The following is a 27,496-nucleotide window of genomic DNA, read 5'->3' on the forward strand; positions in this document are numbered from 1 at the left end:
TGAAAAATCAAAGATATTTTGGAACTTTTTTGAAGCAAACTGAACGTTCATGCGGCCATTTTTGAGTGGTAATATCCTTCATGTCTCTTCCCGGCTGAATTTATCCAAAACATAGCCGCTAATCATAGCACTTACGTTGCACATTGTGACGTTGTGCAATCTAGAGTACGAATTAAATGCTATGGTCTGGAACAAGCATATGCGCACAAAACTCTAAACATTGGCATCACGAAGATCATATCACCATCAGAAATCCGAAAATTGTTAATTTTAATGGTCAGAAAAAAGGTTGAGCGGAGGATGAGTCTTGGAAAATGGTACGGTGATGAAACATTGGCTCGCTTAGGAAAAGATTTGACCAGATTTCCGCACATGATATGATTAAAATCTGATCAAAGCTGATCGCGCAGGAAAAGTCACTGTGCAAACGTTGAAAAAGTGATCATTTTGATGAAAACAATTGTTGTTTTTCGGAAAAACGCTATTCGGCAGAAACTATAGTTAGCAGCTTTATTAACGAATTACCCCCAACACCCAGCACCACAATTCTCTAAATCAAATTAATTACATTCGATGTCTGATAAGTATCTTATACTAGTATCATTTTCTGAAGACTAATAGTATTTCTCAATAGTTTTTTTTCCAAAATTTGTGATGTCATGAAAATTGATCGCTGTTGTATTTTCTACTGTTTAGTAACACTCGAGGCAGAATTGTTTGTCGTTTGTTAGGTCCAATTTGTCGCAAAAATAAATTGTTACTCTGTTTTTTGAGCAAATTCTTCAACAACTTGTTGTCAATATCGCGTTCTTTCCTTCGTTTTTCGGATGCCGACAATTCTTTAGAACGTTCTTCAGTACTGTTATCGCTCGCATCGCGCTCGTTTGGTTTCGATTTGGACGATTTATCTAACTCCGTTGCTCGCTTTGAGAAATCACTCAATTTGTTCGACAATCTTTTCAAATTATCCGAATAAATATCAAATTTGTTATTTTCTTTTACTCTTCCAATATTGTCGGATGTAAATCGTTCTATCGCCTCATTATTGTCGTTGTATTTCGAATCCAACTCTCTTTGAATATCATTCTCGGCCTTTGAATTCGGAATTTTTTCTGTTGGGATTGTTACTTCAGATTTTTTGGCCACTTCGGATGGGTTTGGTAAAGTACTGGTACCCCTTTTCAAAGCATCGTGCATATTTAAATTGGGTGATGTATTTTCGACCTTTTTCATCAGTTCTCCTACTCTCTTGACCAGAGGCATGGCTAAGCTCTGTACTTGCGATGCTGAAATCTTCTCTGCATTTAGCTTATTGTCAGATAGTAAATTGTTTGGACTGTTATTACTTGCCATAATTTTGGAAGATTCTAGATTACGTGATTCGGGCTCTGGAATGTCCTCGACAGACCTAACAGACGTATCTGCCTCAGCAGTTTCATCGAGATCAGAATCTTTCCCTTGAAGCGATCTTTCGGATGATTCCGGTTCTGCTTCTGATTGCAACTCAGAAATCTCGTCCGCCTGAATTGATCTTTCAGAAGCTTCTGGCTCGGAATCAACATCTGAAACATCAATTTGATCGGATCTCTCTAAGGCCTCTTCATCGGATTCCTCAACTGAAATGTCGTTCTGAGCAGATCTTTGATCAGTTTCCGCTTCGGCTTCGAGTTCCACGATGTCGTCTTCCACAGACCTTTCGAATGTCTCTGAATTGGAAGTTTCATCATCAATTTCAGCTGCTTGTAGTGTCTCACGTTTCTCATTTTCATCCTTCGTTTCTGCTGTTCGACTTTCAGCAGAGGTTTCTGACGATGGTGTTGTGTCTGGAACTTCACGCTCTCTGGGTTCAATTTGAGGTCCCAAGTCTCGGTCAGTGACTGGCGCGTCCTCTGTAGTGCTAGATGCTGTACTCTCAGTAGATGTTGTGGATCCGCCCCGTTTTGAAATTGATGCATCGTGGCTCATTGGACCAAACAAATGAACTTGGGCAATTCGAGGAATCAGAGGTGTTTGAGGCACGCTGTTTCGTTTTATCGGTGCATCTTCTCCGTCTCTGGATCCAATTTTTTCCAAAGTTCTGGCGGCCTCGTCTGCGGTACGTTTAGCTGCAGCTGCTACAGAACTGAAGTCAAGACCTGCGCCACCGTTGCTAGTACTACCCGCAGACGCTGAGTCGCGTTCTACTGGACCTCCCGACGATGCTGGATTTGATTCGATGTCATTTCGTTTCTGATGGTCACCTGAAGGTGCACTCCTCTCAACATCGGCAAATCTTGCGGGTTCATCTACTCGCACTGACGATGCCAAGTGCCCGTTCATTTCGTTCTCCCTATTCAAGAAATCAGGAAGAACTGCTGGCGTGTCAAGCGCAACTGTGTTCCGGCGAACTTCATCCTCGTGCGCTTCTTTCTTAACATGATGGTCGAGGCTCTTTTTGACCAAAGGTGCCGCAGGTTCCGCTTCAGGTTCGGATCTTTCCTGAGTATCAATGTGTTCAGCTGAAGTACCACGCTCTAGTTCTGCTTTTACAAAATCTTCCAGGCCTGAAGTATCTTGAAGTTTTGGCACACTTGGTTCCTGGCGCACCGCAGGCTCTGAGGTTTCTAAAACATTAGCGTTTTCCTTGGACTGTTCGCTGGCCTTTTCGTTAACGCTGTCGCTGGCCCTTTCGTTGACGTTTTCGCTGGCGTGTTGGTTGACGTTTTCACTGGCGTGTTCGTTGACGTTTTCACTAGCGTGTTCGTTGACGTTTTCACTAGCGTGTTCGTTGACGTTTTCACTAGCGTGCTCGTTGACGTTTTCACTAGCGTGCTCGTTGACGTTTTCATTGGCATTTTTACTGGCGGAACCGGCAGCATTTCCTTCAACGACATTTTCTGTATTCATTTTCTCATCGGCAACGTTCTGCTGATTTGAAATAGCACGAACAATGGCTTCCCGAAGTTGTTCCATTGGAGCCTTGACTTGGTTCGACTGCTCATCGCGTCTTTCGGCTCTGTTCCAAACCCGGGTCGAGGTTATTCGCATTTATCGTGTTTTCATTAAGCAACAGGTGCACATAAAACGAAACAAAACCAAGTGAACAACTTATTAAGCCACTTTTGGAAAAAATAATTCTTCATGATCGCTTAAAAATATGTTTTGTGTCAAAGTAATTTTAAAATCAAAAGCTTCAAATCAGAGTTCTTAGAAATTTTTAAATCACAAACTTCTTAAAATTGTTTGGAAGAGTGCTTTTGCAATGAAAAACGACTATTTTCCTTGTTAACATCCTTACATGATGCTTGTTTTTACATCTTTTTTGTAAGAATTTAGTAATTTAAAAATTATTTCTCACAAGACCTCGACCCGGGTCAAACAGGACTAACTGATTCTTGAAGGGCCAATACTTTCCCAAGGCACGGCGAAAGAAAATATAAGATAAAACACTAGATAACCCAGCTGCAGCCTTAGGTACATTAGGAGGTTTGAGTGTGTAGTAAAGAGGGTTGTAATGGGTTCCTGTCGTTTCTCTGGATTCTGCTGGTTTCAAATTACCATGAGATACATTGTTAACAAGGGTGGTTGCAAAAGCGTGCTTCCTTTCCTCGGGTACTTCCTTTCCAGTCGACAATTCGGGTGGATTAATCGTAGTCGGTGTACCTTCAGGTGCTTTAGATTCAGCGTCATCAGCTGGGACAGATGTTGTCTCTAAATTTGAAGAAACTGACCTCACCTCAGCTGAGGTAGTTGTCTCGTCGGCTGAAGTAAGTGTATCCTCGGATGAGGTAGTTGTCTCTTCAGATGATGTCGTTGTTGTGCCCCCTCCTGACGTTGTTGTCTCTTCAGATGATATTGTTGATTCCTGTGCAGATGATGTCTCTACTGCTGGAGTTGTTGTCTCTTCAGCTAAATTTGTCTGATTTTCAACAGATGTTGTTGATTCATCAGGCGATGTTAGTGTCTCTTCAGCCGATGTTGTTTCTTCCTGTGATGATGGAGGTATCTCTTCTACTGCAGCTGTTGTTGTTGTCTCTTCTGCTGATGTAGTTGTTGAGTCTTCGGCTGATGTAGTTGTTGAGTCATCGTCTGATGTAGCTGTTGTCTCCTCGGCTGAAGCTTTTGTTTCCTCGGCTACAGTTAATGTTTCCTCGGCTGATGTTTTTTCCACGACATATGTTGTTGTTTCCTCGGCTGATGTTATTGTCTGTTCGGCTGATGTAGTTGTTGTTTCACCGGCTGATAGAGTTGTTGACGCTTCGGCTGATGTAGTTGTTGTCTCTTCGGCTGAAGAGGTTATTGTTTCACCAGCTGATGTAGTTGCTGTCTCCTGGGCTGAAGTTGTTGTCTCCTCGTCTGAAGTTGTTGTCTCCTCGGCTGAAGTTGTTGTCTCCTCGGCTGACGTTGTTGTCTTCTCGGCTGAAGTTGATGTCTCCTCGGCTGAATTTGTTGTATCCTCAGCTGAAGTTGTTGTCCTCTCGACTGAAGTTGTTGTCTCCTCAGCTGAAATTGTTGTCTCCTCGACTGAAGTTGTTGTCGCCTCGGCTGAAGTTGTTGTTTCCTCGGCTGATGATGTTGTCTCCTCGGCTGAAGTTGTTGTCTCCTCGGCTGAAGTTGTTGTCTCTTCGGCTGAAGTTGTTGTCTCTTTGGCTGAAGTTGTTGTCTCCTCGGCTGAATTTGTTGTTTCCTCGGCTGAAGTTGTTGTGTCCTCGGCTGAAGTTGTTATCTCCTCGGCTGTAATTGTTGTTTCCTCGGCTGAAGTTGTTGTCTCCTCGGCTGAAGTTGTTGTCTCCTCGGCTGAAGTTGTTGTCTCTTCGGCTGAAGTTGTTGTCTCCTTGGCCGAGGTTGTTGTCTCCTCTGTTGAAGTTGTTGTCTCCTCGGCTGAAGTTGTTGTCTCCTCTGCTGAAGTTGTTGTCTCCTCGGCTGAAGTTGTTGTCTCCTCGGTTGAAGTTGTTGTCTCCTCGGCTGAAGTTGTTGTCTCCTCGGCTGAAGTTGTTGTCTCTTCGGCTGAAGTTGTTGTCTCCTTGGCCGAGGTTGTTGTCTCCTCTGTTGAAGTAGTTGTCTCCTCGGCTGAAGTTGTTGTCTCCTCTGCTGAAGTTGTTGTCTCCTCGGCTGAAGTTGTTGTCTCCTCGGCTGAAATAGTTGTCTCCTCTGCTGAAGTTGTTGTCTCCTCGGCTGAAGTTGTTGTCTCCTCGGCTGAAGTTGTTGTCTCCTCGGCTGAAGTTGTTGTCTCCTCGGCTGAAGTTGTTGTCTCTACAGCTGAAGTTGTTGTCTCCTCGGCTGAAGTTGTTGTCTCCTCTGCTGAAGTTGTTGTCTCCTCAGTGGAAGTTGTTGTCTCCTCTGCTGGAGTTGTTGTCTCCTCTGCAGAAGTTGTTGTCTCCTCGGCTGAAGTTGTTGTCTCCTCGGCTGAAATTGTTGTCTCCTCGGCTGAAGTTGTTGTCTCTTCGGCTGAAGTTGTTGTCTCTACAGCTGAAGTTGTTGTCTCCTCGGCTGAAGCTGTTGTCTCCTCTGCTGAAGTTGTTGTCTCCTCAGTGGAAGTTGTTGTCTTCTCTGCTGGAGTTGTTGTCTCCTCTGCAGAATTTGTTGTCTCCTCGGCTGAAGTTGTTGTCTCCTCGGCTGAAATTGTTGTTGCCTCGGCTGAAGTTGTTGTCTCCTCTGCTGAAGTTGTTGTCTCCTCAGTGGAAGTTGTTGTCTCCTCTGCTGGAGTTGTTGTCTCCTCTGCAGAAGTTGTTGTCTCCTCGGCTGAAGTTGTTGTCTCCTCGGCTGATGATATTGTCTCCTCGGCTGAAGTTGTTGTCTCCTCGGCTGAAGTTGTTTTCTCCTCGGCTGAAGTTGTTGTCTCTACAAATGAAGTTGTTGTCTTCTCGGCTAAAGTTGTTGTCTCCTCTGCTGAAGTTGTTGTCTCCTCAGTGGAAGTTGTTGTCTCCTCTGCTGGAGTTGTTGTCTCCCCTGCTGAAGTTGTTGTCTCCTCGGCTGATGATGTTGTCTCCTCGGCTGAAGTTGTTGTCTCCTCAGCGGAAATTGTTGTCTCCTCGGCTGAAGTTGTTGTCTCCTCGGCTGAAGTTGTTGTCTCCTCGGCTAAAGTTGTTGTCTCCTCGGCTGAAGTTGTTGTCTCTTCGGCTGAAGTTGTTGTCTCCTTGGCTGAAGTTGTTGTCTCCTCAGCTAAAGTTGTTGTCTGCTCAGTTGAAGTTGTTGTCTCCTTGGCTGAAGTTGTTGTCTCCTCTGCTAAAGTTGTTGTCTCCTCAGTTGAAGTTGTTGTCTCCTCGGCTGAAGATGTTGTCTCCTCGGATGAAGTTGTTGTCTCCTCGGTTGAAGTTGTTGTCTCCTCTGCTGAAGTTGTTGTCTCCTCGGCTGATGATGTTGTCTCCTCGGCTGAAGTTGTTGTCTCCTCAGCTGAAGTTGTTGTCTCCTCGTCTGAAGTTGTTGTCTCCTCGGCTGAAGTTGTTGTCTCCTCGGCTGAAGTTGTTGTCTCCTCGGCTGAAGTTGTTGTCTCCTCGGCCGAAGTTGTTGTCTCCTCATTTGATGTTGTTGTCTCCTCGGCTGAATTTGTTGTCTCTTCGGCTGAAATTGTTGCCTCTTCGGCTGAAGTTGTTATCTCCTCGGCTGAAGTTGTTGTCTCCTCGGCTGAAATTGTTGTCTCCTTTGCTGAAGTTGTTGTCTCCTCTGCCGAAGTTGCTGTCTCCTTGGCTGATGATGTTGTCTCGTCGACTGAAGTTGTTGTATCCTCGGCTGAAGTTGTTGTCTCCTCAGCCGAAGTTGTTGCCTCCTCGGCTGAAGTTGATGTCTCCTCAATTGAAGTTGTTGTCTCCTCGGCTGATGATGATGTAGTTGCTTCCTGAGCTGCTGATGCGCTCTCTTCAGCAGAGTTTGCTTCCTGGGTTGATGCCGATATCTCTGCAGCTGATGTTGTTATCCCGTTAGCTGATGTCGTAGTCCTTTCAATTGATGTAATTGTCTCATCAAGTAATGTCGTTGTATCAACTTCTGAGGTGGTTGACTCTTCAGATGATGTTACCTCCATGGCTAATGTAGTTGCTTCTATAATAGATGTACTGGTCTCCAGTGCCTCTGTAGTTGTTGTCTCCGCAAATGATACAGTTGTTGTGGTCTCCCCAGCTGCACTGGTTGTTATTTCAGGTGCTGAAGTGGATTGCACTGAAGCGGAACCAGTGGTGTCCTCTGGTAAATTAGTACTTTCCTCAGACGAATACGTCGTTGTCTCTTCGGTTGGTGTACTCGACGGTTGCTCCTTTGTTGATCTTCTTGTTGTTTCTTCTCCCGGTGACGTTGTTGTTGCTTCATACGACGTGGTTGTTGTGTCCTCAGCTGATGTAGTTGTTGTCTTTTCGGATGATGTAGTTTTTGCCTCTGAGGCTGTTGTAGTTGTTGACTCTTCGGTTGATGTCGTTGTTGTCTCTTCGGCTGATGTAGTCGTTGATTCCTTGGCTGATGTAGTTGTTGTCGCTTCAGCTGATGTAGTTGTTGTCTCTTCGGTTGATGTCGTTGTTGTCTCTTCGGCTGATGTAGTCGTTGATTCCTTGGCTGATGTAGTTGTTGTCGCTTCAGCTGATGTAGTTGTTGTCTCTTCGGCTGATGTGGTTGTTGTCTCTTCGGCTGATGTAGTTGAGGTCTGTTCCGCTGACGTAGTTGTTGTGTCCTCAGCTGATGTAGTTGTTGTCTCTTCGGCTGATGTAGTTGTGGTCTCTTCGGCAGTTGTAGTTGTTGTCTCTTCCGCTGATGTAGTCGTTGGCTCTTCGGTTGATGTCGTTGTTGTCTCTTCGGCTGATGTAGTCGTTGACTCTTTGGCTGATGTAGTTGTTGTCGCTTCAGCTGATGTAGTTGTTGTCTCTTCGGTTGATGTGGTTGTTGTCTCTTTGGCTGATGTAGTTGAAGTCTGTTCCGCTGATGTAGTTGTTGTCTCTTCGGCTGATGTAGTTGTTGTCTCTTTGGCTGATGTAGTCGTTGACTCTTCAGCTGATGTAGTCGTTGACTCTTCGGCTGATTTAGTTGTTGTGTCCTCAGCTGATGTAGTTGTTGTATCTTCGGCTGATGTAGTTGTTGTCTCTTGAGCTGATGAAGTCGTTGACTCTTCGGCTGATGTAGTCGTTGATTCTTCGGCTGATCCAGATGTTGTCTCTTCGGCTGATGTAGTTGTTGTTTCCTCAGCTGATGTAGTTGTTGTCCCATCGGCTGATGTAGTCGTTGAGTCTTCGGCTGATGTAGTCGTTGTCTCTTCGGCTGATGTAGTTGTTGTCTCTTCGGCTGATGTAGTTGTTGTCTCTTCGGCTGATGTAGTTGTTGTCTCTTCAGCTGATGTAGTTGTTGTCTCTTCGGCTGATGTAGCTGTTGTCTCTTTGGCTGATGTAGTTGTTGTCTCTTCGGCTGATGTAGTTGTTGTCTCTTGAGCTGATGTAGTTGTTGTCTCTTCGGGTGATGTAGTTGTTGTCTCCTCGGCTGATGTAGTTGTTGTTTCTTGGGATGATGTAGTTGTTGCCTCTTTGGTTGATGTAGTTGTTGTCTCTTCGGCTGATGTAGTTGTTGCCTCTTCGGCTGATGTAGTTGTTGTCTCTTCAGCTGACGTAGTTGTTGTCTCTTCGGCTGATGTAGTTGTTGTCTCTTCGGCTGATGTAGTTGTTGTCTCTTCGGCTGATGTAGTTGTTGTCTCTTCAGCTGATGTAGTTGTTGTCTCTTCGGCTGATGTAGTTGTTGTCTCTTCGGCTGACGTAGTTGTTGTCTCTTCGGCTGATGTAGTTGTTGTCTCTTCGGCTGATGTAGTTGTTGTCTCTTTGGCTGATGTAGTTGTTGTTTCTTGGGATGATGTAGTTGTTGTCTCTTCGGTTGATGTAGTTGTTGTCTCTTCAGCTGATTTAGTTGTTGTCTCTTCGGCCGATGTAGTTGTTGTCTCTTCGGCTGATTTAGTTGTTGTTTCTTCAGCTGACGTAGTTGTTGTCTCTTCGGCTGATGTAGTTGTTGTCTCTTCAGCTGATGTAGTTGTTGTCTCTTCGGCTGATGTAGTTGTTGTATCTTCGGCTGAAGTAGTTGTTGTCTCTTCAGCTGGTGTAGTTGTTGTCTCTTTGGCTGATGTAGTTGTTGTTTCTTGGGATGATGTAGTTGTTGTCTCTTCGGTTGATGTAGTTGTTGTCTCTTCAGCTGATGTAGTTGTTGTCTCTTCGGCCGATGTAGTTGTTGTCTCTTCGGCTGATTTAGTTGTTGTTTCTTCAGCTGACGCAGTTGTTGTCTCTTTGGCTGATGTAGTTGTTGTCTCTTCAGCTGATGTAGTTGTTGTCTCTTCGGCTGATGTAGTTGTTGTATCTTCGGCTGATGTAGTTGTTGTCTCTTCAGCTGGTGTAGTTGTTGTCTCTTCGGCTGATGTAGTTGTTGTCTCTTCAGCTGATGTAGTTGTTGTCTCTTCAGCTGATGTAGTTGTTGTCTCTTCGGATGATGTAGTTGTTTTCTCTTCAGCTGATGTAGTTGTTGTCTCTTCGGCTGATGTAGTTGTTGTCTCTTCGGCTGATGTAGTTGTTGTCTCTTCGGCTGATGTAGTTGTTGTTTCTTCGGATGATGTAGTTGTTGTCTCTTCAGCTGATGTAGTTGTTGTCTCTTCGGCTGATGTAGTTGTTTTCTCATCGGCTGATGTAGTTGTTGTCTCTTCAGCTGATGTAGTTGTTGTCTCTTCGGCTGAGGTAGTTGTTGTCTCTTCAGCTGATGTAGTTGTTGTCTCTTCGGCTGATGTAGTTGTTGTCTCTTCGGCTGATGTAGTTGTTGTCTCTTCAGCTGATGTAGTTGTTGTCTCATCGGCTGATGTAGTTGTTGTCTCTTCGGCTGATGTAGTTGTTGTCTCTTCAGCTGATGTAGTTGTTGTCTCTTCGGCTGATGTAGTTGTTGTATCTTTGGCTGATGTAGTTGTTGTCTCTTCAGCTGGTGTAGTTGTTGTCTCTTCGGCTGATGTAGTTGTTGTCTCTTCAGCTGATGTAGTTGTTGTCGCTTCAGCTGATGTAGTTGTTGTCTCTTCGGCTGATGTAGTTGTTGTCTCTTCAGCTGATGTAGTTGTTGTCTCTTCGGCTGATGTAGTTGTTGTCTTTTCGGATGATGTAGTTGTTGTCTCTTCGGCTGACGTAGTTGTTGTCTCTTCGGCTGATGTAGTTGTTGTTTCATCGGCTGACGTGGTTGTTGTGTCTGCTTCACTTGTTGTGCTTGTGGTTTCCTCAGCAGAAGTAGTTGGTTCCGTTTCCTCACTCGAGGTACTAGAAGTAGTAGTTGTTGGCTCCTCAGTTGTTGGTACTGGAGCTGTAACGGGTTCATCCGCCGCTCCCGTTGGGTATGTTTGCAACCTAACAACCCAGGTCGAGGTCACAGTGAGATTTGCTCAAACGAAAGTGTAAAAGTGTTCACATTTTTGCTTACTGTACTGTTATTTGTTCTCCCGTAAATTTTAATCCTTCTCTTAAAATTTCGCTAAGTTTAGGGAAGCATTTATTTATATTATTGTTATTTTTAAATTTGATAGCACCATGTGTTTAAAAGATCACGGATTGAAATACGGAGGGCGGTTTTACAAGGCATTCAGGTTGAAGTGATGAATTATTGTTAAAGTTGCGGTGAACTGAAAAATTTGAAGGTGATGAAAAACAATTATTTAGCTCAAACTGCTACAATTCATTAACCTAAAAGGCGATGGTATTTTTTAAAGAAAACTTTATTTTAAAAAACTCTATAAACATATAAATTTATCAAGGCTGTAATTTTTGAACCAGCTCTTAATTGTAAATAACGGTTGCGTCATTTAATTGATGCGGAATCAGTGAAGTATTTGATGACTTCAATAAATATGACAAACTACAGTGCTTTTGAAGGTTACTAATTGCAACAGCAGTATTATTTACAGAAATAACCTTTGCAATACCTGTTACAGTACAATACCTGTTTTTATTCTAATTTTAAAATATGCATTGAAATAATTTGGGAAAACTTGTTGTGTATAATGTGGTACTTTCAGTCAGGCGAACAAAACACCCGGAGGATTTATCAGTTTAAATTATTTAGTTATATTTTTGTCAATTTTTTTTTTCAATTTTTTTAAAATTTTTTAAGAGCATTGTGAATGCACGTTGCTAGCGAACTGTTTATACTCAACGATTTCATTCCGACAATTTGACACAATTTTGGGATGCAACGAAAGGTTTTCCATTTAAATTTTGAATACAGTTAAATACTTTTATATATTTGCAAAAAAGAAACCTGGCAATTTAAATTGAACTTTTTTTGTCCTAACCTACATTGACTCTTTCTTTTAAATAAAATAGTTCCAGGAGAATGCCGACGAACATTTATTTGGCGGCGTATAGATTATACATTTTCCCGGGAGCACGTGCTATAATTTTACACTGTAACGTGCTATAAAAAGGGCATCATTTCCACGTGGAAAGTGATAAAGGGTATTTTTTTTCTTAAACTAACACGGCAAGAACCAAAACGACGGCATTAGATTCTATTCAATATCCAGTTCTGTTTTGCAGCAAATTCTTAGTTTCTTATCTTAGTTTTTTTAATCGAAATTTTGAATAAATTACGCGCCTACCAATAAAAACTCTGAAATCAAAAATGAATCTTGAAAAATGGATTCACTGGGTTTGACGAAGGAAAAACTTTTTATCGCCATTACTGCCATTGAAAAACATTTTTTATTAACAGTTGAAAAAAAATTTTAGTGACATTGGATTGATTTGATAAAACTTTTAATTGATCCATCTGAAAACATTTCTACTGAGAACTTACTTTGTTGAGACAAACGAAAAACAGTTTAATGCCATTAATGCTGTTGAAACATTTCTTTATTAACAATTACTCAAAATTTCAAACAAATTTTGTGACTTTGGATAAATTTGATAACCCTTTATTTGATCCTTCTATAAAGATTTATACTGAGAACTTTCTTGTGAGTTTTGTAACTTTCTGATAGAAAAATCCAAACAAAAATAATTTCCTGCTTACTGGCTGTTTTTGTTTTTCATCAATTGTTATTGATAACTGATCTCATTAAAAAGAACAAAAACGCCACGAACAAGTGACAAAATTCCTCATCAAAATTTAATCTAAACAGTAATTGTATTCCAAAGCCATTTTAGTTAATCAAGAGACCGCACTTAGTCACGTTTTAAAAAAATTTCTTTAAAAGATTTTTGCCAATGCTTTTTATTGTTGACAGTTTATTCATTTTTGACGTCTCTATCTCTTAAATTATGTACTTTCATTATTTGTTTTGAGTAATTTCATTTAAACAGATACTTTATTCTTGAGTTTGTATGTTGTTTTTGAATTACAGTTCAGGTTCATAGTTTTTCTTCTGATTTACGGAATGTAAAAATTAGGCTCTGAACGCTATTCTGGAAGTCAAGATTTAAGAAGTAATAAAAAGGAGACTGTACGCAAAAATTAGAGCCTTCACTGAAATCCAAGTCAATATGAGTACTAGACAAGTATAAATAAAATTCTTATTTAGTGCTTTGGTTTTGGGCAAGTCTCATTACAAATCTTACAAGTCTGACAAATCTTGGCCAAGACATGGTTAACACTTGCTAGCACTTCCCCAGTCAAAATAAAAATTTATGAGATTTCATAGTGAGAGTTTTCGTGTTGCAAGAAATTTGTAACGGGATAAATTTTGGGATGCATTTTAAGCCACTTTCTCGGGATGTTTATAAAAACCATATTTTGTGTCGGTTTTTTTTCGCATTTTCCAGACCTATTGCTGACAAGTTATCGACTATTTTTTACGTTTTCCGGAACTTTTTTGGATGTTTTTGGAGTTCGACTGCCAAGTCTTGGCAAGACTAGGATCAAGACTTGCCAGTGTTGGTGGAGACATGGATTTAGAATGTCAGGTGTACAAACATGATCAAAGTTCTGAATGAAGGATGAAATGAGTTTTGTAATAGGACTAGGCAAGTACTGAATTGCCATTTAAAAGAATTTCAAGTTTCCTGCAATATTTCGAATTCAAATACACTTTTCCGACAAACCACAAGAGTCATCCAATTCCTTCTTTTTTTAATTCTTAAATTTACCTAATAAACGACGAAAACAATTGTTTTCACATTTTGTCTTCTATTTATTACTCTTATCAGTACTCCTACATTACATTTCAGTAACTCCACCACTGCCAGTCCTTAGCCCTGAATGAAAAAAAAGGAAGAGGGAAGAACCACAAAAATCATACTGGAAAATCTCGAAAGTGGGTTTTTAACTAGACTTGCTTAATTTTTCCAGCATTTGACTAACTATTCCAGCTCGATCAACTGCCGAATGAAGCCATGTAACTAAAAACAAAATCTTGCAAGAAGAATTCGTAATCTTGCAAGATACTTGCAAGTTGCATTCAAAATTTTACAAAATTCAAAATTTCAAAATTCAAAATTTCAAAAATTTCAAAATTCAAAATTTTGCAAGATTATTCAAATCATGCAATAATTTTGCAAGCAGATTGCAATACTTAGGTACTTCCTTCCAAGATTGATCGCAAGATTCTTGCAAGATTTAGAATTCTTCGATCACTAGGAAAGAACTCAATTACCTATAGACGCCTGAACAGAAGCTGAAGGTAGTAAACAGCTTCAAAAGTGAGTGAATTTACTCATGTGAAATTTGTGAACCGGTAAACACTTATTATGAAAATATTTTTGGCTATGTTGATATAACTGGTCTCTATTTGTTCCGCTGGTCTCCAATATTTTAGCCACACCGGGTTGAAAAGTGAACTGAAAGCATAACGAAAAGAACTACGATAACCGATCAAAACGATCAAATAAAAATTGGTCCTTTCTGACAAAGACCAATGCGATCAATTTTTGTAAAAGGTAGTTTTGGAAAAAAAATGAAAAAGCTATAAAAATTGATTTTTAATGGATGATTTTAGGATTGAAATTGATCGTTAAACGGCTAGATGGCAGTAGCTTGTTGATCTTTTAGTGCTTCTTGATTGGTATTGAGTAAATATCGACCCAGGTGCCGAGGTTGCGGGGGGCTCCTGAGTGGGCGCGACCGCGGCACCGCCCGTCTGGGGTGCTCCAGGGTCCGACTCTGCTTCACGCGTGGGGGGAGCTGTCACTGCCGCGCCTGAATTATCGGGAGGAGGTGATGTAGGACTGATCACATTGGCACACGTCGTCCGAGTTCATTTTTTTTATCTGAGTACATAATTTAATCATAATGTGGTGACCTAATCCGAGCTCCCCGACTTTGCCTCAGGCATTGCAATTATCAAGTTAAGCTTCGAAAGGTTTAGGAATAATATTACGAGATATAATAATTAGGAATATATAATATTATAGAAATATATATATATATATATATATATATATATATATATATATATATATATATATATATATATATATATATATATATATATATATATAAGAATAAGAATAAGTAAACTTTTTCTGTTAACATTACGATGCAGAGGTATGCCCCAGAATTTCCGCCTTAGTAAAATTGGCTCGAAAATTAGATTAATACAATGAACGAAATTAGGAGACATCCTTTGTATCTTACTTTTCGCAGAAGGGGGTTCCGCCAATTTTTCGAAATAAACGAATATTCGGACCGAAAAGTAGGTTACAAGTATTGTAGCACTTTTCCGCTCAATTTAGGTATCTATTATTCGCGCGCATTTTGAGCATGCAATAAGCACTTTAATAAAGATTTAATTGTAGCTTTCCAAGCTTTAAAGTGCTTTAAATACATGCAACCTCAAAAACTGATTTTTTTCCGAAAAAACCCTCGCACATCAAAGGCTCTGTATATCAATGTGGGACTGGCAAATTTTAATAAGTAGTAATAAATAGTACTAATAAGTAGTAATAAAAATTAAAGTACTATAAGTAGTAATAAGGTAGTAATAAAAAACTACTAGTAGTAATAAGTTAGGCTTAATTAAATAAGTAGTAATTAAGTTAGGCTTAATTGCGGATTATATGCGAAATTGAGCTACATTGCGTGCGAAAAATTGATATATAAATGGAGCAGATGCGTGATACAAGCCGAGCGAAATATAGGTTATAAAGTTTGTAATTGTATTTCGCGGTTAGGATTAGGACATTTTTGCGAACACGGGTTGCTAATTTCCCTTAAATTTTGCCGGTTTCTGCTAAAGTAGCTATTTTCCGCAATATTGTTCAATTTGCAATGTATTAACATAGTAAAAGCAAACACGAGATAGATGCATCGGGCATATCTGCCCGTGACAATTTGGGTATACCTCTGCGTCGTAATGAACTTTTAACTAAAACTTGGGTGGTTTAATTTAAGCATTTTCTTATTTTCTTGCAAAAAAATCCACAATCAATATTAAGATGACTCGGGCAACGGTGGTTCTGTAGGTTCTTCTTTCTTCGGTTCCTCCTCTCCTGAAATAAAATCATATGTCTTAATATTTGACATCAACTTTTTTGTAATAGTAAATGTATTCAAGACTTTTCCATGACCTATATGAGTGGTCAACTTATGAAAAGAGCGTCAACTACCATATTGAATCAGCAACGACCATGGTTCTCGGCATGTCGCTGTTTTTCGCACAAAAGTATTCCAAAAAAATTTTGATTGCGGTGTGAATCCATCCAATTTCGCGTACGAGGAAAGTACGCGAGTGCGAGAAAATCCAACACGCTCAATTTTTGGTGTATAGGTCACTATTTTCCCATTTTACAGTGTGCGAAAACTAGCGACAAGTGTAATTGACACTAATCCTTTAATCTCGTTGCCGAATCTAATCTAATATAATCTTTTGATTTAGGGGGATTAGTCGCAAATTTTTGCATTGATATTGCTGCTAGAATTTTTTGTCGAAAAAGCGACAAAGGAATAGCAAATTGGTCGGTAACATTCGCATTGTCGCCACAAGCTCTGGACCCTTACTTTACCAAGACTATTTTGAAAAATCAATTAATGACCAGAAAATGCCTGGTTGTTCGGATTTTTTCTCAAAAATGAAAAACCGGCTTCTTTGGCTAGAAACAATGTATTTTATAAAGTTTTAAAAATTGAAAACTTTGCAGAATTAAAACTTAATAAAAACGGCTATCAAAGTTATTCTTGGTGTTGAATCAGTATTTTTTACTATTGTTAAAATATTTTTTAGCTCCGAGACATTTTTCATTTTTCATCAACAAAAATGACCTTCAAATAAAAATTCTGTTACAATCAAGCGCCCTTAGTAATAGATTTTAATTACTTTTGCTCTAATTTGTAGAACTGCTTGGCTTTTCATAAAACCAATTAAGTTTTATTATAGTGTAACTCACTATAACATACGGTTTGATTAGAACCGCCGTTCTTTTATCGCCATACTGTCCACTGTCAGGTCGTGTACTTTATAGTTTTTTTACATGCCTTCAGATAGTTTTTGAAGAGACCATGTGGTAAAGTTGACTAAACGGTCCATATTATTTGTTATTCGCGTTGGCTTGTATTCTACTTTCTGATGCTTTATATTTCAAAAATAATTCAACAATGGTCAAATTCTGGCAAATAATTTAGATCACCAAATAGATTCTGGGCAATTAATTGAAATCTTTGATAGCCTTACTGCAGATTATTTTATATACTCATAAAAAACGATAAGCCTGGACAAATTCAAATGATTAACCTGTAAAAACTTGCAAATTTCGTGCCAGTTCGTTCAAGGTGATGCATCGCCTTGCAAGTTTTTCTTCCAAAAACTTGCAGTTTCTTACAGGTTGACCATTCGAAGTACAAGTTTCTTGAAATATAACCACAGTTCAAAGTTCGACTCACAGGGTTCTTACGCATTAAACATTCGGCTCAAATTATATGTTCTGAACTCAAATTGTATGTTCTTACTTACTATATAACAATGCTGCCCATATTTTAGTAAAAAAAGAACGTTGCATGATATGATTTTAAACAAATATTTCAATAATATAGCCTCTGAAAAAAGGTTAATTGAAATTACAAAATAAAGAAGGAATAAAATTGAGCGGCCACTAAGTCATTTTGAGAGAATGTTGACATATGAACTTGAAAGTTCAATCAAATTCAAAAAGGTTACGAAATTTTAGGAACATTTTTTATTAAAGCAATCGGGAAGAAGCTAATGGAGATCTCTCCTTTATTAGTTGAATTGCAAAAAAGAGCTCTTGATTTGATAAAATTTAAAAGTAACCATTTTGTTAAATTAGGTGGCATTATATTATGTTATCCAAACAAACACTCCCACGCGCTTTCTACGGTAACTGACTGAATGTTAAACTGAATTAACCAATAAGATTTGAGCTCAACCGGAACGAGCTCACAAGAAACTTACGATTTGGCCATTCAACTTGCAAGTTCCTACAAGTTAACCATTCGGTCTGGACCCGGGTATACAGTACTAGGCGAAAAACCTCTTATATATTGAGGCAATAAAAAAACTGAAATCGACATAAAATAAGCTGAGCTTTCTGTTTGCTATATTATCAAAAGAATTCTCAAAGTGATAGCTGAATTGAACTGCTTAGTACCAAAATCACTTAGGATTCAAGCCAAAAATGCAAGATTTCTTCGATGAATTTAATGTTTCGGCTTATATCCATCCTGTCTAATCTCCAGGCAAACTTGAAAGTCTCTTTTTGGCGCTAAAGTTAAAAATAGTTTTTTTGTTAGAAATAGTTTTGAAGACAGTGTGTTTGAATTGAGGCATTGTGTTTTAACAACACTTTTTTAATCATACTGAACCGCTTCAAAGTGGACAGGTTCTACTGGTTTTTTGTTATATTTGGGCTTCTCTTTTTTGTCTGTCCTTGGCTGGCCTCATTTGAATCCATTAGTGGTAATTTATTGGGAAGAAAAGGTAACAAACATTAACTAAATTAAGAGGGAAAATTGTAATTGGGCTATAATGGGTCCGGAATTATGGGCACAAACACAGAGAACCGGAACTTTATGCACGGTGAGGCTTTGACCGTAGTTCATAAGCTTAGTTCATAGAAGGTTCATATGAGATAATTACGCATATCCTAGTAGGATTACAAACATGATCAATAATGTCTGTTACGAAAAGCTTACTAAATTTTTGAGTGATTAAAATCAAACAAATCTTACATGACCTCGCATGTTGCACACCTTAGACAAAACTTTGAAAATTTACTAAAATTATAGAGCACCGTAGAAATCATACAAAACGTTGTGTCGTGCCGTATAAGGCCGTAAAAAGTTTTCTACGGCACCGTAGCCAAATTATGTAATTACCAATCTCTATTGTCTGACTTCCTCAAAACGATTTAAAACATGACGCTGGGTATAACTTTTCACGCCTCTGAAAAAATTTCAAAACCTATTGCGGCCCCGAGTAAGCACGTACGAATTTTTGACAGATTTCTAAGTTTTTTTCCAACATTTATATTGTTCTGCAAATACAGCCGACCGTGTTAAAACTTTACTGCGAAAGAGTTCCAAGATCCAAAACTTAGGACCGCCCCTTATAAGGCCGTACCGAATTTGGGAAGTTTTCTAAGGTAATTGTCTTTGCATATATAAAACTCTCTAAGTACCCCAAATTGTCATAAAAAATTAGCTCCTTGGTAATCTTGAGTAATCTTTGGTAATCTTTGGTAAACACGTTATAAATCTTGATAAGGCCTTAATACAATACCTTAAAATCCAAATACGGCCGTGTACGGCGCCGTAGTAAACGTGACAAGAGCTTAGTACGGTTTTCTTCTTACATTTTCACGGTGGCCTACTGCGGCCTTAATAAGTTTTCCAGGGGCGGTCAACCCGGGCTTGTATGTTTCCCGAGTGATAATAATCAGACTTTCAACTTAACAGCGATACGTTGCTATTAATAAAAAAGTGGTTTTCAGAATCTAAGGGCATGCTATCCATAGAACACAAACACAGCACTCCGATTTGTTAGGTCATCAGTGGGCTTCAAAGAAGCCTAGTCCAGCGTTGTCTCGAAGTAGTTTAGAGATGCATAGCCTGAACTCCATCATCAACTTTAACAATATTACGAGCATTTACCGGTAACGAAAAAAATCTACTTCCAAAGAAAGTGGCTGTTGCTTTCAGGTGCCCACTTCTGTTCAAGGAAAAGCGCTTAATCTAATTGACAGAAGTTTTCATAAAAACAATTAAGAGCCTTAATAGGAAAAATAGGAAGAAATGAATATGAAAAGTTCTTAAGTTTGGCTCACAAAGTTTTGATCTTTTTAATCCCTTTGCCGATCAATTTTTCGATTTAATGTTTTAAGATTACTAAGTTGAGGTATTAATCGGCTGCACAATTCATTGCGGAATACGCATCCGTCAAAAATATTTTGCGGCGGAAAGCAGTTTTCGCTTTTCAACCTCAAGTTTAAAAGTGAAAACACTGACTGGAATTTCCATATAGGGCACAGCTGTGTCGTCCACGAAGTACAAAAGTATGTATCATACGCACAATGAATTAACATTGGAAAAGTGAAATCTGGTAATAAAAACGAGTAAACTTGCTCAAAATTTTGGTACCGGTAGAAGCCCGAAACAAATTCTCCAATATTTGTCAAATTGTTTTTCTTACATGGAACAGTAAAAAAAGTGATGTATGACTTGAAGGAAATCAAAAGGAACATTGTATGAAGAGCAACCGGAGTGGTAAGGCTCAAAATTCTCTTTCCCTTCTGAACTTGACCTCGACCTATCCAAAAAAATCAAATTTCTAGAGTGCGGGGGTGTGGGTCAAGATTGTTTTTAATTACACGGTAAGGTCTTTTCACAGCGCTAAGGTCTTTTCACAGCAATTAGGGTCGAAGGGTCCAGAGTAGTACAGTCCCTCTCTCACCTGTGTCAGCTGGTGCCTCTGGTTCCGCATCACTTCCTGCATCATTTGGACCCTTGCAATATCCTAGACTCTCTCCTTGTAGCTCACACGTGAATCCCTCGCAGCAATTATCCATGAAGCAGTCTTGCAACCTGGTCTTGCAAGCCTTTGGGTCAAAACCCTCCCTCTCCTCCTAAAGTTTTCGCATATAGCTCTAATTTTGATTACAAAATTCTCACGTTTTGTACGAAATTATTTAAAAAGTACAAAACGGTCATAACAATGAAAAAAACTGAATTCATTCAGCAAATAAACAATAAACAACAAAAATAGATTTCATTAAGCAAAAGAAAAAATACTTTTTAAAAAGGCTGACCAGACTGAACTCTCTGAAAAAAAGACGGATTTTGAAATTAAAAAAAACTTATTTCTATTTTCCGCAAATTTAGTCTGGCCATCATGCTTTTTTTGTTCTGCTTAGTGCTTGCAGAATGAAGTTTCAAAAAGGAAACAATTTGGCGCCTCTTTCAAAAATTCTGCACAGAAATAGAAACAACCATAGTCTATTTATAGAATAAGAGGGCTTTTTGCCAAAATCTTTATTCAATTCCTAATTAATAATTTTTTTTGTGCGTTCTTCACTTAATTTACCAAAAAGCGCAAAAAAAACAGAACAGTGAGCTAAAAATTGCTGAAATGGCATACAATCCAGCAAAAGAGGTGAAAAACTTCAAACATTCTTAAAATTCTCTTTTAATAACAAAAAGCTTCACAACGCAATCAAAACGGTCTGAGAGTTTTTGCTTCAGTATACAATGACCTTTTAGACAACAAATTATAACTGACAAAACAGCTGGAAAAAGTCGCACGTGAGCAAAAAAAATTTTCTCACTTAGCGAACATTTTTGCACACCTACATTCCTCGCTCTGTTTCAAAAGAAGATTTCAGAAAATAACCCCTCTATATTTTCTCCATTCTATGAAAGTGATCCCCGAAACAAATTTTTAAAAAAATGTTTCACTCTCATCTTCCAGTTTTTTTGCTAGCTCACAAAATTGGGGGGGGGGGGGGATTCCCGACGAACGAGAAAAAATTGCATTCCGTTATTTGAAACAGATTTTGAATTACCATGTGTAGGGGTGAAGTTTAATTTAAAACAATTGCGATATGAAAATTGTCAGGTTTGAAAAGTAAATCACAAAAACCTAGAATTCCATATGTTTATTAACTATGCTTTTTTTCTACAATATCCACTTTTATTTTCTTTGTATATATGAAAAGTTCAGGTTAATTAATTTTTCTTTACTGAAGTTTGTGTACAATGATTTTCCATTAACAATTTGTTTTTATATTTTAAAGAAAAAATTATCTTGGGACTGAATGAAAAATTTACATCAAGATTTGACAAATTTTTTTAATAAATCAAAATATAATGATTAAAAAACCTATACGATAAGCCATTCATATATTTTTCTCTTGATAAAAAGAGCCTATTGAAAAACTGACATGTCAATATTTGAATTTTTCTTAGAGTATTAAAGACTCTGTTGCTCCTTTTTAATTGCTTGTCCCTCAAAATAATACAGATTAAAAACTTTATGGCATATAGTAAATATACTGATTCGCTGTAATCATCCACGCAGAACGACAAAATTAAGATGTTCAGTGACCGTTTTTAAACTGACTTTGGCAGAAATGAGAGTACTACACAAAATTTGTAAAACTATTTTTATTGTTTTTTCGAATCTTTATTCCGCACCCGCCAGGCTCTTTATTCACTCATCCCCATTAGAGAGTGCATGTCCTATATAAATCACAATGACAGAATAGAGCTGGAGTTCGTACACACTAGTTCCCTAGTTAAGAAATTTGCGCTTTTTTAACATTAAAAACAGCCGGTATCGTCGTTTTATTCTAGCCAAAAACGACAAAAAAATCCTGTGATTTTTTCTTCGGTATCGTTGTCTTTGTTCCATATTTGACGTCAGAAGAAAGATTAGGTGTCGTCGCTTTTAAACGTGAGGCAGATTTAGTATCGTCGTTTTTAAACGTACGAAAGATTCGGTTTTGTCTAGTGAAGCACCTGGCCACTATCGGCATGGGCGTTTTGAGGCGCAACCAGCCGTCAAACATTTGCTTTCAAACTACAAGAAAGTATTTCTAAACTCAGAAAGTGAATTAATCAAAAAATTTCTTATCAATGTCCAACAAGTAAGTTACATTTTTAAAATCAAAATCAATTAAGAAATTTACACTTGTCCATTTGTTTTTACGAATGTGCTAAAAAAGAAGTTCCATTGAATTTTCACAATACTTCAGAGCTTTTTTAAAAAAGAACGTTTGAAACTCCTGCAAAAGAACTGTATCATAGCGTTCGACTGCATTATAGAGAGAAAAATTAATGTTTCCTATAGTTAACACCAACAATTTTTTACGTCCAAAACCGACCATACCGAAGCTCTCTTACGTTTGAAACCAAAGATACCAAAAACATTTTGAAAATTTTTTGTCGTTTTTGCTCGGTCTTCTCATTTACCCTAGCTGAGAAATGTTTGGTTTTTAAACACAAAAAAAGTTGGTATCGTCGTTTTTTACTAGCCAAAAACGTCGAAATTTCTCATGATATTTTTGTCGGTATTTAACATAAGAAAGATTCGCATCGTCGTTTTTAACGTAAGACCGATTCGGTATCAGCGTTTTAGACGTAAGAGAGATTCGGTGTCGTAGTTTTTGAACTTAAGAGAGATTCGGTATCATTTAGAGAAACACCAGGACTCTTCAAACCCCGGGCCTGAAAAGGCACACTTGTCCAGCAGAGAAACAAAAAAAAACGATCGGCATTGGGCGTTTTGAAACGCAACCAACCGCCAAATTTTTGCTTGCAAAATACAAGGAAGTGTGTCGAAATTCAGTGAATGCGAATTAATCATCAATTTCTCATCAGTGTGCAACAAGTATGTTACTTTTTGAATTCGAATATAATCAAGAAATTTATGCTTGTTCATTTATTTTTCTGAATGAGCTAAAAAAGACGTTCCGTTGAATTTTCACCTTCTTTCAGAATTACAATTTTGTTGATGGGTCCTCAAAAGTTCACAGAGATCAAAAACTCAACGATATAATAGAAGTAGAGTAGATGACAGTTTATGGAAAAAATGTTCAGCTAAAGTACAAAATTGGATTGACAGGAAATGAAATTAATTTTGTCGTCAGTAACCGATGAGGTAATTTTAACTAAAAAGTAAAACCAGTCAAATTATACATTGCAAAATCGAATGTCCAATATGCACTTGATTCAATTGTTCTTGGAAAATTAATTTTATTGCATATCATTGAAGTCACTGAAGAAATTTACAAATGCAATTTACAAATGTTGCTAAGCTAAATATCCATTAATCTATTGAAGGGCTAAAATAGACATTATGAGTGTTCTGCAAGAAGGAAGATCGAGTTAAAGCAATAGAACTTATACATAGCTAAGGTTCCCACAGATTTATATCAATTTATCATGATAATTGTACAGAAGACCATCGATGAATCATTTTATGTTACATTACAATGTTACAGTTATTGTGATCTTATTGTAAACTACTGTCAATCCTCGGACCGAACTGCAAATAAATTTCCATACAGGGCAAGTATAAATGCAAGTCATATTTTGTTTTCTAGTGCAGGGCAAGATTTAATACGTCTTTCAAGTCTGACAATTCTTGGCCAAAACTTGGATAATATTTCCTAGTGATTTCCAAGTCAACAACAACTTTTCAACAATTTTTGAAGATTTTGAGTTCTTAGGAGTTTCTCTGCCTCAAAGAAACTTAAAGCGTGTGCTCCCTGCATGGTATCTTGTAGCGGATATTTATGCTTTGTATTACGTGTTTTGTGCTCCCAAATGCGGACTCGATTACAAATTTGTCTGACAACTGTGTTACTGTCATAATTCCACTACTAGATAGTATATTCTTATGCTAGGTGATTTAAATTGGATATTTGCTGTGGTACACTTTAACCAAAAGAACTTTTTATTTGATTACACTGATTTATTGGTGAAATTTTGAGATTCCATGAAATCATAAGGAATAATCAAGGAAATTTTTCTCATGAATATAAGCTGATCCATTAATAACATTCTGATTTCTATGAATTTTTGCAGAGATTTCGATTATTTATAAATTTCTATTAATTTACGCATTATCTCAGTGAGGGAAGCTACTGGTGCACAAAACGGAAAAAAAACTTCTGCCACAATTTGCTAAAAATGTATCAATTAGTGTGTAAGTACACCTGCAGCCGCAAAACTGGAATACACCCAACTATTGATGAAAAACCTTGATATCAAAACTAATATATATATATATATATATATATATATATATATATATATATATATATAACAACATATGCAATATAACAACATATAATTTGTAATTGCGGGGCGTAAAAAAACACTGGGGGGGCGAAACAGAATTGAACCATATATATATTTATATATATATATATATATATATATATATATTTATTTATAAATAGATATATATATATATATATATATATATATATATATATATATACATATCTATATATATATATATATATATATATATATATATATATATGAATATATATATATATATATATATATATATATATATATATATATAGCAAGATTTGATGAAAATTCAGCTCATCTATGAAGATGACGCTTAAACAAAATTTACCGCCAGTATTTGATGCGTCACCGCTCCAATTGATTAAAACAAGAACAGCAAGAGCATACCTTTTTTTCAGCGTCAAATCAAAGCAAAATTGAAAACAATTTTTGAATACTGTCATTGACACAACGCGTATTCGTAAACGCAGAAGGGACTTCAGCATTTTACACGTGTAATTGCATACAAAAGTGCGTCGACTCGATCAAAAATAAAGAAAAGAAACAGTCGTGGGGGTTTATCTATACTGAAGCTTAGCAACATCACTAATTTGTAGTTAATTTTATTTTTAAATGATATATTTTCAACAAAATTTGTGGGTACTAATCGGCTTACGAAGCTGTTTTTTTCACGTGTTATAGAAGCAACGCGGTCCTTTTTTGCAAAACCGTCACTTTGTGTACGAAAGAGCAATATTTTTTCTGTTTCAGTTTTTCACTAAAAACATTGTAAGGTAATACAAAAATAGACCTTGTAAATTTTAGGTTTCAAACCAACTGTAGAAATTGAAACGTAAGAAATAGAGGAACACGAAAGTTAAAGAAATTTGAACTAAACTTTAATTTTTCTCGATGAACCGTGTAAACAGAAACCGAAATTAGAACAAAGAGAAATATAGTTATTTGTACAGATCAGGATTAGAGTTATCATTTGGTTCTCTCAAACTAAGTTGATACCAAATTTAAAGCAACGACATTATCCTGACCTGATAAGTTTAGTAAACGAAGCACCTTGAAAGTATACTAGTACTTATGCATGAATAAATGACCTGGAACGCATTTTTCGGGCCTTACAAAATCCGTACGGATATACGAAACCCCTAGAAATCAGGCCACATTAAGGGACCCTAAAAGGTATTTTCTCAAATGATCAGGCTAAATTAAGCGCGCAGGACTCAATTATCGAAAGATATGAAAAGATGAGCTAGTATAAATACGGCTAACTTTTGAGCATTTTTCTTAACCTAATTTCCTGATTCAAAATTCACTTGCTTGTTATACAACCTTCGTTGTTCTCAGCGGTAATAGTCTTTGCTCAGTTCTAATCTCTTAGGATTATTCGATAGAGTCGGTGTGGACTCAGAGATCCAATAAAGAAATAGAAAATAGTTAGGAGACTTGTTGTACACATAGTTTGATTCTAGCTTTGATTTAGTTAGGAATAAGGTCTGTGGTAGTTTCGCAACCTTTAATTTGTAAGTCTAGTAATTTCTTAAGTTAGAGTTTGGCTTTAATTCGAAACATAACATAGGAACATTGGTGGTTTTACAGAGATCTAGGACACTTAGGTTAAGTTATGATCTCCCGGGAGTTGGGCATCGAAAGAGTGATTGCAGACACCTTCAAGACGAGAGTTTCTAAGAGTATCAATGGCCGCGCTCCTTTGGAGACTGAATAAGTGAAGCCATTCTGAGGGTAGGGTTGCCTGCTCGAGGAAGATTTGGCGAGTAAGACTAACCCATGTAGTATGGATGGTTTGACCAAGTAGACACTTAACACGGTGTGCAGTAACCCTGAAGTACCTGATGGGCAATGGATCTTGCGTTTTTTTTTCAAGTGGTTGATACTCGTCTGGTTGGCTTGTGGAGTGAACTACCACGAACTTCGCTTCATCTTCAATTTTAGAAGTCCTTAAGGTCACAGATTAATCTCTTAGTATAACTTAGTTGCAGTGATAACTTTGTACTAGTTTTAAAATACTGCTGCCTCCAATGCGAATCTTAGGAGTAATAGAAGGGCCTGGTATAACCTTCTCTGTTACACAGGATAATAGGCTTGCGAAGTTACCACTACTCTAGTTCTCTGTTTTTTTAGAATATTCAAGTATCGACAATTTGTATGGATTTGATTAGGGAATCACCCCACCCCAGATTTTCAAATTCTACACCAACGAAGGGTGGAATTGTTGCGGACTCACACAAGTTGATCTATGCATAAAAAATTGAAGTCCGAGTTATATTGTCTTCTTTTTTTGCAAATGTTGGTGTCGGAGGTATATTTTGGAGTTTAAAAATACAAATTTTGCATTGCCTATGAACCTGTAAGATTTTCAACTTATTTGCTCAATAACTATGGCAAGTCAGGCACACCGAACTTTGCAAAAACGGGTTCAGTACTCCAAAAATTTGAAAATAGTTGTATTATAACTTGTTGCTGGTGGGCCTGTGGGTTTTCCGGATTAAATTCTGTCAATATTACCGCATCCGACTACAAATTGGTTGTCAATATTAGATGTATATTTTAACGTACTCAAATGGATAATCGAATCCCAATTTCAGTTGCGATAATTCCATATCTAAACCCACGGGCCACTGAGACATGGCGATGGCCATTAATTATGCTGAAATATATGTTTAATAGCTACCAAAATTGATTTCCATAGGTGTTTATTTCGAAGTCTCCCATTTTCCGGCGTTTTGTGCTACGATATTTATTCAACACAATTTAATTTAGGGTTGCCCTTTACACCCCTAATCCCTAATTATACCAAAATTAAAAACGGAACATGTGATACCCTTCCCTTAAACATTACATATTCCCTATAATCTCACATGTATTTCTTTATGATGATTAAAATTTTCGACAAGAAATGTCACTTTCTATGTAATAGCGCTAAATTGAAGTCAAGCCTTAATATTTCATGACAATGCAGTCTTTTAGGAGTATCTGTTACAGTTTTTAAGCGACTTCAGCGCATCTTCAACAAGATTATGAGCAGTATACGTTGCTATCGAGCCGGTTATAAATAAATATATAAGCGTTATTTTTCGCTTTTATAGAAATAAATTTATAAAATCAGGTATCTTACCTCCTCCACCGCCGCGTCTCCTTCTGCGCCTTCGCTTTGGGCTTCTTGTTCCGCACATTGGGCAATCACAAATAGAAGGCACAAAAGCAGACAACAATGAGAAAGTTTCCACAAGTTCATACCAGCTGCATAATTGTCATCTACCAATAAGCCAAATTAAACACAACGAAACTTAGACCTCAGAGGTCTGTCTGAACACCACAA

General features: G+C 37.8%; 1 protein-coding gene across 1 annotated transcript in view; it reads right to left on the reverse strand.

The window, feature by feature from the left end:
- Positions 1–484: 484 nt before the first annotated feature.
- Positions 485–27,496, reverse strand: part of LOC142348032 (uncharacterized) — a 33,913-nt gene continuing 6,901 nt past the window's right edge. Inside the window, exons 2-7 of the mRNA XM_075399199.1 lie at positions 27,293–27,432; positions 19,796–19,967; positions 15,335–15,383; positions 13,977–14,120; positions 3,369–10,310; positions 485–2,995 (exon numbers count right to left, since the gene is read on the reverse strand). Coding sequence (XP_075255314.1) covers positions 658–2,995; positions 3,369–10,310; positions 13,977–14,120; positions 15,335–15,383; positions 19,796–19,967; positions 27,293–27,432 — 9,785 coding nt within the window. The 3' untranslated portion in view covers positions 485–657. The remainder of the gene's footprint in view (positions 2,996–3,368; positions 10,311–13,976; positions 14,121–15,334; positions 15,384–19,795; positions 19,968–27,292; positions 27,433–27,496) is intronic.

Source organism: Convolutriloba macropyga, chromosome 10, assembly GCF_964194025.1.
Source record: "Convolutriloba macropyga chromosome 10, txConMacr16.3, whole genome shotgun sequence".
NCBI classification, from domain to species: domain Eukaryota; kingdom Metazoa; phylum Xenacoelomorpha; order Acoela; family Convolutidae; genus Convolutriloba; species Convolutriloba macropyga.